At 38.1% G+C, this 18,732-nt stretch overlaps 1 protein-coding gene across 1 annotated transcript; it reads left to right on the top strand.

Annotated features, from left to right (window-relative positions):
- The first annotated feature begins 2,479 nt into the window (after nucleotides 1–2,479).
- Nucleotides 2,480–17,887, top strand: LOC146555410 (bestrophin-3-like). The gene is made up of 14 exons (XM_085252543.1): nucleotides 2,480–2,600; nucleotides 2,675–2,903; nucleotides 5,862–5,956; nucleotides 8,794–8,881; nucleotides 9,168–9,313; nucleotides 9,649–9,803; nucleotides 11,204–11,281; nucleotides 11,450–11,602; nucleotides 12,668–12,748; nucleotides 14,215–14,366; nucleotides 14,573–14,663; nucleotides 16,377–16,495; nucleotides 16,652–16,909; nucleotides 17,075–17,887. The coding sequence occupies exons 2-14, from the start codon at nucleotides 2,752–2,754 to the stop codon at nucleotides 17,448–17,450; spliced, it is 1,944 nt and encodes a 647-aa protein (XP_085108669.1). The 5' UTR covers nucleotides 2,480–2,600; nucleotides 2,675–2,751; the 3' UTR covers nucleotides 17,451–17,887.
- The last annotated feature ends 845 nt before the right edge of the window (nucleotides 17,888–18,732 follow it).

Raw genomic sequence — 18,732 nt, 5'->3', positions numbered from 1 at the left:
ATTTGATACATATAGCACTAAACATCATAGAAGACATTTGAGATAGTGGACCATATAGCATAACATCAACATAATGGCTGAAGTGAACATGGTTGTAGAGTATATGACCCAAACAGCATAGAAAATAAAATAAGGCCAAGATTTGACTCCTGGGATATTCCACTATATAGAACAAAACCTCCTGCTGTATCCTTTACAATGATACCATGGTCAACTCAGATCCAAGAGAAAGGTCTTTAGGTCAGTCTAAGTGAATTAACTTTGGTTAGATTTTTGAGTAGAACAAGCAGTGCAGAGGTTTCTACAAGACTGGGATCTGAACTAAATCTAAACAAATATCCCAACATTACACTGAATATAAACTCAAAGCTTACTCTGAAACTAACGAAAACAAAACTAAAAGTAAATATACTAATAAAAAGTTAACTGAATAAAAAAAAACCCTCATAAAAATAATAACTAATGAAAAATACTGAAAATACTGTTGATGAGTATCTGTTCAAAACATACAACATGCAAACATGCAAAATTATTTTTTAAATATTGACCTTTTTACTTTATTAAATGGGTGTAGACATCAATCTATGAGTAATTTCTTTCATCAGAGGTCCAAAGGAAAGGCTTAAGGTCTAGGTAGGGTGGCACATACCTCTTCAGTGACAAAAATATGTCAAAATCCCCCCATATGTAAATGGAGTCAACAAAATATCCACAAAAGCACTTTAAAACCATTTATTTATCATTATGTCTTCTAAGAAAACAGACATTTTAGGGACAGTGCGACTGTACAGTTATTGGATAAGGTTTGATAAGGCGTGACCAGCAGCAGTGGCAGAGCCTCACACTGGTAATATTTCTGCTGTAAAATTCCTGCAGTCGAGTTTTTTAATGTCACATGATCTCTGTGATGTTTTTCCTGACATGAACTCATAACACGTTGAACAAACAGTGCTGTTTGTCTCTACCGAAGGCCTTCTCTGTGTCTAAAGATGTGCAACTGCTTTCTGAAATATGTTTTGGAGCAGAGGTGTTTTTTTCAGGAACGGCAGTGCTAAGTTTTATGTGTTTGCCTCCCATCCAAGTAGACTGGGAGGCAGAGCCTTCAGCTTTCAGGCCCCTCGTCTGTGGAACCAGCTCCCAGCTTGGATTCTGAGAAGAAGAGGAACAATATTTGTCTTAAGGAGCAGCTGTCCTGCTGTGCTTTGCTTCATCAGTGATTGTTGATCAACCACTGACCTCCAAGCCCTTTGTTCCTTCAGTGGTGCTAGTTTCAGTCATTATGCAAATGTACTGTTTATAAGATTGGGAAAACCTGCAGTCACCTAGACCGAAGAAGTCACTTGGATGAGTGATGAAACGTTTCTCCCAATAAAAACGTTACGTCCAGAAGAAAAGAAACTTTTTGGGATTTCCTTCCTCGGATGATTGAACATGCACCAAGACATTTGTCTCACATGATATAAACACGAAAAAAATGAAGAGCAGATCAGGCCTGGATCCCGCTGCTGTACTGAACCCCATCAACAAGACTGGCTACAGGTACTGACTACGTTTCATGAGTCATCCAACTGACTTCTTCAATCTGAAACTGTGGCTTGACAAACCTGGACTGAAAGCCAGCACAGGGACACTGACCATGACCTCACAGTAACACGCTCTGAGCACAAAAGCAAAAAAGGTTGGGGTTTACCACACCAGGAAAGACCCCAAGGGTAGGCTGTGCAGCGATGCTCCTGAGACAATGTAGGGCATAAGGAGCACAAGAGCTCGAGAAGATGTGGAGGGTGAAGGCAACAGTGGTCCCAGTTGTAATCTGAGTACTCGATGCAGTGGCCCCCAAGCTAGGCGAGTAACTCCAGCAGACCCCGGGAACAACATCTGAGATCTCTGTCCAGAAGAGTGCAGTCCTAGGAATAGGTAAGATACTGCGAAGGACCCTATTTTTTTATTTTTTATTTAATTTGTTATTTTGGCACCATGAGCCCTCCATATTTCTCAACATGAATTAGTTGAGTTGCTCTAGTGTCCACTAGATGCCACTAAACAAATTTCATCTGACTCGAGGCAAATGGAAAACCTCTTTAGAAATATAAAGTTAGTGCTGTTTGGTATTTAAATGTTTTATAATCAAATTTTAAAAAAGATTTAAAATGAATCTTTCTTTATTATTTTATAGTCATATTAAAACATTTATGTTTATTTGATTGTTCACTGTCACTCTGTGTTATGACCTCATGTTGCCTCTTATAGTGTTTCTGTTTATACATGTTTACCTCGAATGTTATGTATGCTGGCCCACACACAGCTGAAACATGACTACATTTAGCCTTCTGGCTCATCAATATAGCTCTGAATAGTGTGTGTGTGTGTGTGTGTGTGTGTGTGTGTGTGTGTGTGTGTGTGTGTGTGTGTGTGTGTGTGTGTGCGTGCTGCATGACATTACTGGGCAACTGGACAGCTTCATGGTGAAGAGAAAAGAGGGAGAGAGAGAACGGAAGAGATAGAGAAAGAGTGTGTGTTTGGTTGGCATTTGGCAAAAAGAAATCAGGAAAGAAGCCTGATGAAGAGCACTGCTGAGGAGGAAGCAACGGCATTTTTCTGTGAGTAAAATACAGCAATAATGACAAAAGTGATCATTTATGTTCATAATGTTAAGGTGGTGTTAATTATCCAGGCTGTAACCAGAAAACCAGTGGGACTATCCACTAGCTCCCATTGGATGAAGGTCTTAGTCTGCTCCTCAGTCTCAGGATGACGGTTACTTATTCCAGTAAAGTCGCCAACGCCACCTTCTTCGGTTTTCACCAGCTGCTGCTGCGCTGGAAGGGGAGCATCTACAAGCTGCTGTACCGAGAGTTCATCCTGTTTGCTCTGCTGTACACCGTCCTCAGCGTCGTATACAGGTCAAACACACACACACAGTCACAGGAAGGGAAGCGACAGTGTCGTATTACAGCTGTGCATCATGCAAGTGTTTCTTTTAAATTCTTGTAAATTTCAACATAGTTACTAATAAATATTGCTACACTGTTCAGAGTGGCTGATACAACTCAAAACTCGATGTAATGTCGGATGAGTCCCAAGAAGTGAAGCCAAAATATATCCTCACTCTAGTGGTTATAAGCTCCGCCCCTTTTTGGTTAGCAACATGAGCCAACCAAAAACATTTTTTTCATCTTGTAAATGATTAATGTTCATATTCTGTGTGCAAAAGTTTGATCTTAGAGTGTTTCAGAAGGGGAAGAAGCTAAATGAGCTTTGTTCTGTCTGAATCTTTCAGCTCTTTCTGAAGTTTTTATTTTCCAAAACTTTTATTTTGGTTTTTAGTTTTTAGTTTTAGCTCTCTGTCATAACCTTAGTATCAAGATCCAGTATACAATGAACTGGGATTATTTTAAAGCGTAAATCATACAAAACAAACCACTAAATCAGTTGCCCTAAATTGTTCAACTTTTTTTTTTGACAGATCCATGGGACCACTGCATTTTTCCCCCTGCTATCCAATCAGTGAGAACAAAATATTAGTAGAATCTGATACAACAACAGCTAAGCTCAGACTTGGGTAAAACAGGAGGTGGGACCTAGTAACACAATCTCCTCTTTCTAAAACTATGTCTCAGCGGCTCTTGTTTTTGATACTATCTTCATATATATTTAAGAAAAGATCTATTTCACAGCCCCAAACCTGCCAAATTCCTTTATTGCAGCAGGGAAAACAATGAACACATTATTTAGCAAAATATCTTAAATAAAGTATAACAGCTCACTACAATAAATATAATATGACAGAATAAATTAACTTGATGAGACTGTTGTACAAAACAAACAACATGACTGAGTTATCATTTATATATGCTACAAATGAAAGTTGACTATTTAGCTTTCATCAAGTTGTAACCACATATCTGACTCCAGGCAAACAGGATGTGAGCCTTCTATGCAATTTCATTAAAGGTTTTATATTAAATAACCAGAGGTGTGGACTCGAGTCACATGACTTGGACTCGAGTCAGACTCGAGTCATTAATTTTATGACTTTAGACTTGACTTGAAAAAATGTTCTAAGACTTGTGACTTGACTTGGACTTTTACACCAATGACTTGGGACTTGAATTGGACTTGAACCGGTTTACTTGAAAAGACTTGATATTTTACCCCAAATATAAAATTTAACATGCATATTATATAGAGATTGAAAATGTGACGTCATTCACGGGTAGAACCGCAAAGGATTCTGGGAACTCGTGGCAAGCGGTACTAGCGCACGCAGGCTTTCAATTGAAATCAGTTATACAGCAATAAAAAGAAACACAAAAATGGCAAGAAGCTGTTGTATCATTAACTGCAATAGCCGGTCGCATGACAGCCACGGGAAGCCGACGGGTAAAGAGATCGGTTTTTATCGGATTACGTCGTTGAAGAGAAATTGTTCGAGCCATGTTTCCGAAGTAACAAAGACGCGACTGGATTGCAGCCATTCAAAGATCAAATATAACGTCCCAGAACACTCCAGCTCACAGGTTAGTCTGCTCCAAGCATTTACACGAAGGTCAGTGTTTTTTAGTAGTTAATACGTCATTTTCATAACATAATTAGTGATATAGGTTACAAGCAAGTCTGGCGCTGAACAGAAATTGTCGCGCTATGCTCCTTTATTTATTGTGCATAAATAGTGAATTGTCCTGACACAATATTGCGTTTCGCTTCTGTTATTATGGTACATTGACAAAAACATATACTTTTATTCACAGGATAAAACAGGTTTTTTGTATCACTAATTGCCCAGTACGATTACAGCATACAATATTATTGTCACTGCTACATTTCTGTGATGGGTACCAGAAATGATTTCCACTGCTAATTAATTACCGTTGAGCTCAAAGGTCCTATTAATAAACGGTTAACGAATGTGTATTTATGACGACAATTTGTGAGACTGGTAAACTTATGATACGTACGATGGTCTTTCGTTCTACACGGTGCATTTCAAGGTCCTGTACCCATCCGTCGGTAAACTGTACCTGGACTTGTTGCAGTGACCTGAAGTTACTAAACTTCATGAGTGTATGCACTCACTCCAAGAACCGTATGATTATAAATATGCATATAAATATGCTAAGATGAGATAGCTGACTTCATCTAACTAGCAAATGTTGTCCAGGCTACGTTGGTGATACAGTTTTTTTTAATGTGTATGATATTTTTGTCATGCGATTTTAAAGCCGGTCCTACAACCGCATCCAAGAATGACATGCAGCTTATCTCAGAACTGTCGGTGAAAATTATTCTTGGAGCTAGGTTTAATTGAGCTGCATTTTAAAGAGGTGCAATTTCACAATTTGTGTATATTTTCTACGTTCACTTTTGTCATGTGTTGAGAAAAACACAGATTTAAAATTACATGGTCTAATATTTACATTTAGCATATAACTGCAACATTATTTTTTCGTTTTTTTTTTTTTAAAGACTCGAAAGGACTTGAAATTCAAAGTTTCAGACTTGTGACTTGACTCGGACTTTTACACCAGTGACTTGAGACTCGACTCTGACTTGCCTGACATTACTTGAGACTTGACTTGAGACTTGAGGATAAAGACTTGAGACTTACTTGAGACTTGCAAAACAATGACTTGGTCCCACCTCTGTAAATAACTAATACAGTATATCAGAAAATGTCTGTGTAGAAAAAGATTTATCTGACTTTGTATTTCTGAATAGAAGCACATATTGGGCAACAGACCTGCAGCTTATTGTAGTTCATTCAGAAACTTTCTGATCGGCTGAAGAGTAACTTCAGAAGAATTTCTCATATGTTAAATTCTTAGTTGCTGGCAGTGACGACGGTTTCCTCTGTCCTCTAGGATTGTGCTCTCCGAGGATCAGAAGAGGCTGTTTGAGAAACTTTCCATGTACTGTGACAAATATGCTGAACAGATCCCCGTCACCTTCGTCTTGGGTATGTTAGCTGACAAACCATAGCTTTACTTTTATTTCAATAGTCTTCTAGTATTTTTCTTTTAAAAGAAACATACAGGCTAATTCCATTTTTAACCTCACGGTTAGACCTTTCTGTCTGACTTCATAGAACTGTAAAGCCACTGTGAGTGTGTTAGTGCTGTGGTTGTAGTGGATTTTTTGGGCAGGAAGGTAGAGCAACTTTTTTGTTATTGTTTTCTTTTTGACAGATGTGTTTAATAACTTCTTAAAAATGCTTTCTGTAAAGCACTTTATAATATTGTTTAGAAAAATGCTTATATAAAAGACTTTATTATTATTATTATTATTATTATTATTATTTTAACTGTTCAGCAAACCACAATTTTTTTAACATAACTGCAGTAAAAATTCTCCACAAACATGTTGCAGAGTCCAGTTCAGGGACTTAGTTGGAGTCGAGTGTACCATGTCCTACAGTCACCATTGTCTGCACAAGGTCCTAACCTTAAAGCTTACTACTATCTGAACTGATGACATGTAAAACACATGAATCATCACATGGACGATTGTTCTGAAAGAAACACTTCCAGACTAAAGTAGACGTCACGGTGGTGAATGGTTGAGTTACATATCTGATATTCATCTTGTCCATTCATGAAAAAGTCTTAATTATACAGTAAGCATATTTAGTTGCTATATTTTACTTAATATATTTATATTTTAAAAACAAGCTTTATGATCATTTAACCAGTGATTCTCAGATACTGGAAGAGATTACATAACATTTTATTATCTTCCTAGATTTCATTCCTAATGCCTTTCAGACTTGAGAGATTCTCAGGGGATTGAAGAACGTAGCCGACCTGTGTTATTATTATACTAAAGTAAAAATTAAGTCTAATAAAAAAAAGAGCGACATGAAAACTCAAATATAACTGTAAGTGTGTTTCCTGCTTGAGCGGAGAGCTGAACAGAGGGGGTGTTTGGTTGCCTCATTAGCAGCCTGCTAATGGAATCGGATCATTAAAGAGGAGAAAAGGCTAAAAGCAGGATGAATGTTTGTGTAGCTGATCTCCACCCACCATCACCACCACCATCCCAGGATGCATATTCACTATGTTTGTCAACTGAAAAAAAGATTAAAACCTGACAGTTCCTAAAATGTGGTTTTTCCAGAAAATAAAAGACAAATAGTGTCAGTAACTAAAGTAAATGCCAAAAACAGGAGATGCATGTGCATGAGTTGACAATTTATCAAAGTATCCAGACAAAAATGACCCATGGTCCTAAATGACTGTGATGACATCAACAACACAATGTAAGAAAATAGGTGTCGTGTCCTGCAGCGAGTGCTCTTTAGTTTTGTTTAAATTAAACTCAGATGTGAAAATATTAATCACACTTGGAGCCATATGCAGAGTACAGTTTTGCTCAAAACATTTCCCAGATAAATATGAATTTTAGAATTATCCAAAAAATAGTCCTGTTTTTGTTTCTGTCACTCCCGCTCCGCACACATGGCCAATAAGAGGACTTCACACTACCATGTGGTTTGAGTGACATATTTTAGTTTGTGTGGTGTTTACTTGAATTTTTCTACGTGTGAAATCAGACAATAGAGGAAACTAACAAGTTTAAAAACTCATCAACTGATTTGGACCAGAGTAAATGAACTGTAAAAATGCCCTTGCAGTAAGTGAATTGACCTTAGAGTCTCTAATATACAACGTGGACTCACGAGAAAATCAGGTTCAGTAATCAGTAATATTGCACTGAAAACAGTCACTTCACATAGTTTGGGCATCCTGGGCTTTATTCTGGAGGTTTTCCCAGCAGGAAAAATTGTGTGGGAACCCCTGGATAGACCAGGAAACATCATATATCCAACCAGTCCTTAGAGGACACATACACTCTTTAGAAGAGATAATCAAGGTAATGCCATCCATTGATTCTCTGCTTATTTTCAAGTTTCAATAGATTTTCGTTTTTCTGTGTGGGTGCATTACTCACAGATAGCTGATGATTAGTGCTAAGTAGCATCCAGGTAAATCTCACTCACCAAAACTAAACCTCACAGCCAGCCATGTTATTTGTCAGATAATTGTATTAAAAGTGCTCCAAACACAGTCCAGAATTAAAGAATTTCATTTGGCTGAGGTAAAGCCTAGCAGACATTTAGATCATACATCCACCTGTCTGATATCACCTGTTGATAGCTGAGAAGACCTCAGAGGAGGTCTGGATATATCTGGACTATGTTGGACGGAGGTCTGGATATGTGGCAGAAAAAGAAATAAATGCACTTCTGGTATTTTGCAAACTGCAACATGAAGTTTTCAAGCTACAACTGTGAACTGTGTGTGAGACTCAAGTCCACTGACAGTATTTAGTACCACTGTGTGTCCTTTATACACACCTGTAAATGTGTGCACACTGGGTCATTGCCATATATTTCAGGTGGTTAAGATTTAAGATTTTAACAAACACCTGGCTGTCACTTTACAGTTTGTTGGATTTACAGGGGATCAAAGAACCAGAGTGTTATTATAATAATCTCAGGATACGCCAAGCTAATATTACCCACTGAGAACAGGGCTTAGTGCTGACTGACAGACATGTGTTGTGTTTGAATACTAAAGTATATCATAAGAGTTTGATAAGATCTCTATCAAACTCTTAGGGTTAGGGCCTCTCACAATGTGTCCTTCATGTTAAATGTGCTTGCAGCAACATCATTGTAAGTCAGCATGACATGATTATTTATTTACTGCTGTAAAAGAGCTCAATTGTTTGGATAGGTTGCATTATCACAACAGTTACAAATTATTATGTGTTAACTGAATATAAATGTTTTAGGTTTTTATGTGACTCTGGTGGTGAATCGGTGGTGGAATCAGTTTGTTAACCTGCCCTGGCCGGACAGACTCATGTTCCACATCTCCAGGTACAGTCTACATCTCTAATGTGCCCTCTACAGGCCACAAGTACCCACTACAAAAACACTGCCCTCTACAGGCACAGACAGGAACTCACAGAATTTACATCAAAGATAGACAAATGTAGCCACTAAGAATCCATAATTAACTTATTTAGAAGCTACCTTGTCTTGTTTAGTGATTTGGGAACACTTCAGTGCCCCGTGCAAAACGAGCCTGAATACACAAGAAGAATAAGGTGTGGTTAGCTGACGATAATCACGAACTCCATTTTTGTTTTCTATCTTTCTACAGCTGTGTTCAGGGTAAAGACGAATATGGCCGCCTGCTGCGCCGGACATTGGTACGTTACGTTAACCTCACATCGCTCCTCATCTTCCGCTCCGTCAGCACGGCTGTCTGCAAACGATTCCCGACCATGGATCATGTGGTCGAGGCAGGTTAGAGCCTGAGTATTTTAGTGTGTATCAGCTGTATTTCAAAATGAGCACACTGTGATCTTAATGTGTCTTAACTAGAAATATAAAAGTCAGAGTTCGGCTCCTCGCCACTTAAATTTCTTCCTGATATCACTCCAGGGACTACCTTGTTATTGGCCAATTAAAGAAGTACTTTGGGCTGATACTCTGTCAACAAAACCTAAACGTCTGTCTGCATGGAAGCGTTATGTCTGAAACTGCTTTGGAACAATATGATCCATCATTTTATTTAAATAGTCTATCAACATGAATCCAACACTGACTTATTTTAAACAATGTTTTTTCCCCATCTGTAGGTTTCATGACACCTGAGGAGAGGAAGGTGTTTGAGAACGTTCGTTCTCCTCACCTGAAGTACTGGATCCCTGTTGTCTGGTTCTCCAACCTGGCGTCTAAAGCTCGGCAGGAAGGACGCATCCAAGACAGCATCGACCTGCAGAACATTCTCAACGTGACTATAAAAATGCACTTTTATGGCGAGAGAACGCTGCAGGGATAATGTGTCACTGTTGTTGGCCGACAGGGCAGTTAGCGTCGCCGTGGTTCGCTTCATAGAAATTGCTTAGCAACATAATCTCCATAAACTCACAACACTTTTATGATTTTGTAAGCATAAATTCAAACACAAGAAATAAATTGCATAGATGAACGACGCCGCAGTGACTTTACCACCACCACAGGTTCTTGTTTTTGCCATGAAGACGTTTATTATCATTAGTATAATTTAGTCACTTATTAGCAAATCCCTTCCCTGGGGCACACTAAAGCTTAAAGTATTAGCCTGGGTATTTTATTTATTTTATCTTTTTCATGTTTGGAAATGGGCAATATTGACTAAGGGTGGACATAGCTTCTATGACAACATCCTATCTTTGGAAGCCCTATTTTGAAGCCTCGAGACTGACATCAACCAGATTTGGTGAAAGAAAGTTGAGATGTAAGGCGTGTATCTTCATTAATATTTTGGCACTTATTAGCTGTTATGCGTTCAGCGCGTTATCCACAAGCTCAGCTGTGGATAATTTCTCTGCTCCATGATTGCCAAGAAAATTCTGGACATGCTACATGAATGCTTCACGTGGTGATGATCCATTAGGCTTCGGTTTCGTTTTGAACACGTCATCAAACATCAGTTCACGTATTTCACGACCAACAAAAACACCTTCCTTAATGTTGACTTCACTTTTCTGGAAAATAAACATATTTCTTAAATGCTGAAATGCATCGGTGTTTCTGCCCAGTCATTGAAGTTGTCCAATACTTCATAACTAAAAAACACAACAAGCTAAACAAAAACAGTTTTTACATTTGGCATCAGCAAGTAAAATCTGCTACAGCACAGGTGAAAAACTGCCAGTACCAAAATGCTTGTTGACCGGTGTCAGACCCAGAAGCTATGTCCATCTTTTATACTGTTTACAGCTGCAAAAAGATTTTTGTGGCTCAGCCACTTACGTCTCATAATGTATCACTATTAATTTAACTACATGCTTATATCTTACATTATCATGATAACATCATGGTAAAAAACAATACAGTATGGCCATTAAAGATCAGTATAATCAGATAACCTTAATATTTTTTCCAACGCTGCCATTTGATTACAGACATATGCTGTTAGAGAGGAAAAAGCTCTTAAGCACTCAAAGCACACTCATTCATCCTTTGGAGCCAGTTAGATCCTAAAACCCCCGTTAGCCTGTGACCACATAAAGGAGACATGTAGGTAATGTGACACTCAGCTTTCCCAGAACGGCAAATGAGACTCTTTTTCCAACTAGCCTACTGAGTTACAGAAATTCACAGTTTGCTGGAAGCTGGGGAAAGACTGCTGTTTCCTCTCTGTGTTAGGAAATGAATCGCTTCAGGACCTGGTGTGCGACTCTTTTTGGCTACAACTGGGTCGGTGTCCCTCTGGTTTACACACAGGTCTGTGTCCGTCCTCTCTGTTTCGTACTTGCCACAGCAGCATGTTTGATACGGATGTAGCTCATGTAATCACATCATAATCATTACACTAACTGAATCAGAGCTCTGAATCGCCCACAGAGAGAAGAAGGAATCTGAACAACACTCTCACTCTCTCTCTCCTTTTAGGTTGTCACTCTTGCTGTCTACACCTTTTTCTTTGCTTGTCTAATTGGTCGACAGTTTCTTGACCACACCCGTGGTTACCAAGGTCATGACCTTGACCTGTACGTCCCCGTTTTCACCTTGCTGCAGTTCTTCTTCTACTGTGGCTGGCTTAAGGTCAAATAAATTCTTTCCTACAATTTGTGAATATGTAAAACAAACTTGTGAATTTATATTTTTAGTCAGAGACTCCACCAGAGTAGCTTTGCATGACTCATCAAGCCTGGTGTGTCATGTCTCATTAGGTCACACCTCTGTGAAAGCCCACTGTTGTCTGATTGGTTCCTGTCTGGAAGCCTGCAGAGGGGCTTTTGTGCTGTTCTGGCAAAAGTAAAATTTAGTTTTGGACTTCTTTATTCCTCAAGTTTGTTATACAACAAAATATATTTATGCAGATATTTTTCATGGAAGATGTGTCCTACAGTTTCACAGAGACAGGGTAACATATGCTAATGTATGTAATCTACATGACTGCATATTCAAAAATTCAAGTACTTATTTATCTAGTACTAAATGCAGAGATAAGATAGGCAGTAATAAGCCAAAAACACACACAGTTCTTATGCTTCAGTACAAAATTGGAACTCAAATGTAGACAAACACAAACAAAATGTATTTTTAATGGAAGGAGTACAATTAATAAAAGCAGAAGGAGGATGCTGATTGGGAAATAAGACCAAGTTTATATGAGATATTTCAGATTAATTATTTAATAACACATTTAATAACACAAAATGATGTGTCTATCTTGTTTTTCTTCTGCTTGAAACACATCAATACATTTGTGGCTGACCTCTTTCATCTCATGACGTATTTCTGTTATATAAATAACACAAAGTTAATAATAATCTACTTGGTGGAGACGAGCCAGAAATATTGCATGAGCCAGAGTGTCACAAGTAGTGCGGTTATAAATGTTTGGTTCTCAGTGTCATGGTAAAAGAAACTAAAGCTGCTACATCCTCTCAAAAACAATATTTTGTAGAAATTGGAGATACATATGCTGGTATCACTATAATGCAAGCAATGTTGAAAAATCCCTTAAACAGAGACGAGGAAACCTACAGAGCAGTGACAACGGCCATCTCGATTGTCATGAGCAGTAGTAATATTTATTTTTTTTACATATAGGCAGTTTTGTGTTTTTAGTTTGACTGATTTTCAGACATGTTTGTTTGGCAGGTAGCAGAGCAGCTGATCAACCCGTTTGGCGATGATGACGATGACTTTGAGGCAAACTGGATCATCGACAGGAACCTTCAGGTCAGCAATGACGGAGGCTCAAAGTCTCTTATATTTCCAGGGTCTGTTCTGGTAGAACAAACACTTTTGACTTTATCGTGGACAGAAAGGGAACATGAGAAACTGTTGTGGTTTGTCAGGGAGCAGAACGGAATAGATGGAAAGGAGCTGCCTACACGTTTCTCCTGCTGGACAAAAATATACTCTGGAACATTTCCACACTTGGTTTTATTTTTACATCACGCAAGGAAGTCAAGCACATGATGCCACATGAGGCCCAGCTACACACAATTTAAACACAAGCTACTCGAAAGCAAGTTTTAGAGTAAACTTTTATTTTTTACTCTGTTTCATTTCACTCTAAATGAATTTCCACATCAATCCGCACTAAATAAATCATAATGACAAAGCTTACAACATGGATTTTTGTATTTATAAGAAAATAGAAATCAAAATTAAATAGTTTTTACATTTCCATTGTTTTGTGTAACAGTTAATGTTCTGAATAAATAATTCAAACTTTTATTAGCATGCTAGAACTTGAATTATGACTATATATTTGCAAATATGAAATCACAAAAACATATAAAAGACCAAAACTACCCAATTCAGTCATTCATGAAAAAATTACTAAATTACTCAAATGAAGAATGCGTTACAGACCGCAAAATAATAGAAAAAATATATAAGGACATCAGTTGATTCCTAAAATGTGATATTTGATGTTTCTCATTCAGTGAGCTTCTACATTCATTTTTCTTTGTATTACATCCTGTTGATTTACTGACCATTTAATTTGTCATTTATTTATTGATTTTGGTCAAAGTTGTTGTTTCCATAATCTGTTTTATTTTTCATTCTGGCTAAACATTTAGCCCATATTATACTTTAAATCACACCCTTGTTTACATAAAAAAAAGAGAAAATGCAGAAAAAAATAAGATAATAATAACAAAAAATAAATAAATCAGTAATTCAAAATCTGTGAATTATTGGGGAAATACAATGGGAAAATAAAGAAATAAACAGAAATAAAGAAATAAACTAACATTGAACAAGTTGGTAAATAAGAAGAAAATGAAAGCAGTAAATAAATGAATAAATAAATGTGACAAAATAAATCAGAAACAACAACAAGGTTAGAAAATAAACTAACAAGAAAAGCAAATGTGATATTTAATACAACATATTGTGCCATCTTTTATAAATTCCTTACTTCCTTTAAGTATAAAAAATAATTAAAAATATTGCTGAGCTCTTTTCAGTTGTGATTTAGGCAGTTTTCTTCCTTCTTATAGTTATATAATAATATCCATTCTTCCAAGAAGCACAATCAATCAACCGGATTAGATTTGACTATGAAAGATTCTCCTGTTAAATTATTGGTAGATTTTCTTACCAATTTAATCTTACTTAATAAATTTTTATAAATAATGTCTCTTGAAAACTGAACACGCCTCATTCTTCCTCTTTACCTGTTCCTGCAGGTGTCTCTCCTGGCAGTGGATGAGATGCACATGAACATGCCTCACATGACCAAAGACATTTACTGGAATGACTGCGATGCACGGCCACCATACACGCTGGCTGCTGCAGACTACTGCATCCCCTCATTTCTTGGCTCCACCACCGACATGGGGTCAGGGATCAAGTTTAGCGGCTGATGCACAGTTATAATCCTCTAGAGAACAAACATTTTTCCTGAAGGACGTGTTGGAGTTTATGTTTCACATTGTAGCTCAGTCTGTGTGGGTGAATTGTCACAGACGTGCTAGTTGTTATAGAATTAGTTTTTTTAGAGAAGTTTTATCAGCATGACAAATTCTTTTTCAATGTCTCTTCCAGTCTCTCGGACATCCTGCAGTTTGACGACACTGATGTTAGCCACGACCATCAGCGGCAACAGGACTATACTTTGCCGCGGCGCCAAGAGTCGGTAAAATGTTTATTGCTTTCATTTTTTAATTTAAAATTGATTTCTGGAAAAAAGGAGGTAAGTATAAAAACTGCAGAGAGTAGAAAAATAAGTACTTGTGAAAATGTAAATAAGGGTGTTGACCTTGAGAGATATTATTTGTTAAACAGTTTAATCATGAGGCCTTAACTTAAACCTTATTTTGGATTTGTTATACTTTTCCTTGTTTTTTTGCCATATATGTCCTATTCCAGTGTTGGATTTTCATATTAAACCAACCTTTTAATAGGAAGGCCAATGTACAAGTACCGTATTTTTCGGACCGTAAGGCGCACTGTCGATGAACCTGTCTGTGTTCATTCATAAGGCGCACCGGATTAAAAGGCGCATTAAGCGAAACAAAACAGTCTGATAAGACAAACTTTACTCAACTCATTCTTCTTGCTTGCGCCACTTCCAGCATTGATTCATTAATGTTGAATTCTCTCGCAGGTGCTCTATTCCCATATTGTTGCAGTATATTTATGACAACCTCGTACTGTAGATGGATTATCTCAGTTGTTCTCCTGAGTGAAATTTGGTCCGTTTACAGCATCCTGCCATGCGATTGCCTTTGCCCCTAACCATCGGGTGGTTTTATCGAGTGGAAAAAAGTTAACATTCATCCCCCAGCTTCATTGTGTTTATGTTATGCTAACATAGCTGTGTTGCTAGCGATCACATGGCACATCATTATATACCAGCTAGCCCAACTTCAGTAAACCTACAAAAGTCACTGCTGTTTAGTTTTCTGTCTTGGGTCTGTTGGAAGTGATAGCAGAGCTGTACGTTTTAATTTTTTCAGTAATCTCTCAGTCAGAACATTACATATTCTGTTTTGATGGGTACCTGGATGTTAAACTTAATTGTTACATCTGGTAAAGCAGCAACGCTGATCATTTTATTAAAGATGAAAGAATTTAGACAGTTTGTAACGCTCAGTGATGCCGCAGTGTTTTGGACCTGAAGCGGACGCGTTTTGGTCCGAGATTACCCCGCGAGACTCCTGACTATGGTAGCCATAATGCTCCGACAATCCATCAAGTGGTGTGGCTTCTTAGCTTACCAAAGTCATACTAAAACATCTTTTGACAGATTTTTTGAGTGCCGTATACCACATAAAATCGGTTCGAGGTCAGTAAGCACAACCAGAAGTCATACATATGGCGCACCGGATTATAAGGCGCACTGTTGATTTTTGAGAAAATTAAAGGATTTTAAGTGCGTCTTATAGTGCAGAAAATACCGTAACCCCTGTGTGGTAAACCCTAAGGCTTTAAATTGTTCTAAATGCTTTGTTGCTGGTGATTTTTTTCTGCACTCGGACCTGTTTGATGTCACAGAGAAGGGATGTTCCTTTTTTGGTCATCAGATTCACAGAAACCCCACCCACGTTGTGTCAAAGCTGTTAATTTATGAGGGGCAGCCAATCAGAAAAATGTTGGCTTATAGGGATGGTGACCTTAAAGGGATGGCTTGTTTGATAAGTAAGATGGACTGAAGGACACCATCAAAGTCCAGTAAATGATACATAAGAATGATTTTTGAACTGTGAATCATACAAAGCTACTCTTGTACAGCAGAAGAATAAAAATATAGAACAATTTGAAACCTGTTAAATTTAAAGCTTTGACATTAGGTACTAATGATAAAGTCTTTAAGTTCAGATTCTGAGTATATTTTTAATGTTTGCAGGTTTTGGGTCGGGTCCGCCGTCTGCTTAGTGTTCAGGAACCTCCTGACCTCCGACCCCCTCGACCCATCTTCAAACGACATAGCAGTGATGCAACTGGCAGTTTCTTCCCAGATGTCAGGTATTAGAATATTTAAAGCATGAATAGATGTGTAACTGGTATCCTACTGATAGTACCAAAGGTTCCTATTTAATAATTTATATATTAAGATCCAGCTGTCCACAGATTACAATGATCTGATCTTTTATGTTTTCTGTTGGTCATTTCTAAATCCAGGGTCAATGCAGGACCAGGGATCAATGTTCCACTGTCCTCGCTGTTCATGTCTCAGCCTTCCATGGACACTTTGTCCACCTTAAGGGAGGTCAACAGCAACCCACCCTCACCGGAAAGCTCCATTTCTGTTTTCCCCCAGCTTGTCATCAGCCCTCCATTATGTGGCGACGTTTGCCAGAATGTGGATTCGTATACCAAACCTCAGAATGGCCTGAATCCTTCCCCCACTGATGAAGCCCCAGGCTCAGAAACCCTAAGGTGATCAGCCAGTGTCCTTTTTAACGATATTCAACTCCATGTTCGGCCATCAAACTTCATTTTGAGATAAAAGGTTTTGAAAATTTAATAATTATACCCCAGTATTTTATAATCTTAGACTTGCCCTTTAGGTGAGAATTAATTTTTTTCTTTTTGTATTTCCAGGACTGCGTCCTCTCTCTGTTGTTCCCCCACTCAACTTGGGCCCAAAGAATTTCGGTGGACAACTGTCAATGGCCATAATCGTCAGCCAACCAAACCACGGGGGCGTCAGTTCTCACTCCAGTTCTCCAGGCAGACTTCAAAGGCATCGGTCCGCAGCCTGCCAAGTCCTAAAGGACTGGGGCGGCGGAGAAAAGGACTGGCTCGATTCCAGTCCAGGAGATCCCCTGGTCCAACCTCAGACACTCTGCAGCTCCCTGACCCCGATTACGACTTCCAGGGAATAACAGGGACTCAGGAGGATGAGAAGGAAGAAACCAACGACAATGAAGAGGTCAAAAACACCAGCTCCCAATCAGAGAGTTTCGAAAAGAAATAAGAACCAGCCACAACTTCAGCTGTTCAGTAAGACCAAACTGAGTAACATGAATACCCACGTTGCCTAAGAAGAAGACTCTTTAATGTTGTTGTTGTTTTTAACCAAAAATACTTGGAAAACAGGATATACATGGCCTCTTAAGGGATGTATTTAAGCTAGGTTTTTGGGTTTATCAGTTGTTGCCACCATGATCTATCAAAAAATAAACCGCAAACAACTATTCTTCAGTTCTAGCATGAACCCCCATTTTAATCCTGTGAGGTTTAACTTATTATTAAAGATAAATACTCCTGACCCCGCTGACAATGTTTAATAGCATGTAGTGTTTTTTTTAAGAAATGTTCTCCCAAGCTTCCTCATTCTAGCAATCAAATCATTTTATAATTAAATCAATCATTGTAGTAACACACATCAAAAACAATGTTCCCCCCCCCCCCCCCCAAAAAGCCCCCCAAAAACAGATCTTCTCATACAGTTACTGAAAAATATTTTTATCCAACAATATATTTATGCCCAATCTTAATTACTTGACTGAAATACCTTGGAAATTGAACAAGTTTAAAACTTGTACCCTTGTAAACCCTTGTACTAAATGGTGAACTTCAAATTTAAAATGGGAAATCATGAATCACTGTGATGAGCCAGACTCTGGATGGTTAAACACTGAAATCCATCACTTAGATCATTCATTTTGCCATCTCAATTCAGGAACTTCATCCAGGGCAACTGCCGATTTAAGCTAATTATCTGCATATTCATCTACAGTCCAAATGCAATTTTTTTTCCATAAAGATGCATAAAAATTGTGCTGTTTAACTCACCATATGGTGTTTTGTGTGAATTTTCTTTTCCCTGAATTTTTGTATCAGAATGTGCAAATTAAGCATGGCCCAATGAGACGTTAAGTAGCACATTAAAAAGAAATTTGCTGGAATTACTCTTTAATCCTGGTATTCCAAAGATTACAAAACCCCCATAGATGATTCCTTAAAAAATTAGAAATGAGGCAAAATGAGACAAAATAATCAACAATTATTAGAGTTGAAACGTGTGCAAAAAACCCCCAAACAAACAACAACAAAAAAAAACAAGCCTATGTATCTTTGTGATTTTTCTAGCTGAAGAATAATTTCCAGCCCACATGAGAACATTTCAAGTTAGCTGTTTATGCTGAAAGAATGGGGGGGAGGGGGAGGGGGGTTTCTCATCCACTTCAATAAACTCTTCTTGGAAGCCATCTGGTGGCCATTAGAGGAACTGTAACACTTAATGAAACACTGGT

The sequence above is a fragment of the Mchenga conophoros genome, linkage group LG17, assembly GCF_057382185.1.
Source record: "Mchenga conophoros isolate Kocher_MC1m ecotype Shallow Benthic linkage group LG17, M_conophoros_male_GT1.1, whole genome shotgun sequence".
Lineage (NCBI taxonomy): Eukaryota > Metazoa > Chordata > Actinopteri > Cichliformes > Cichlidae > Mchenga > Mchenga conophoros.
The sequence above is the reverse complement of the archived record's forward strand: the minus strand, read 5'-3'. Positions and strand labels throughout refer to the sequence as shown.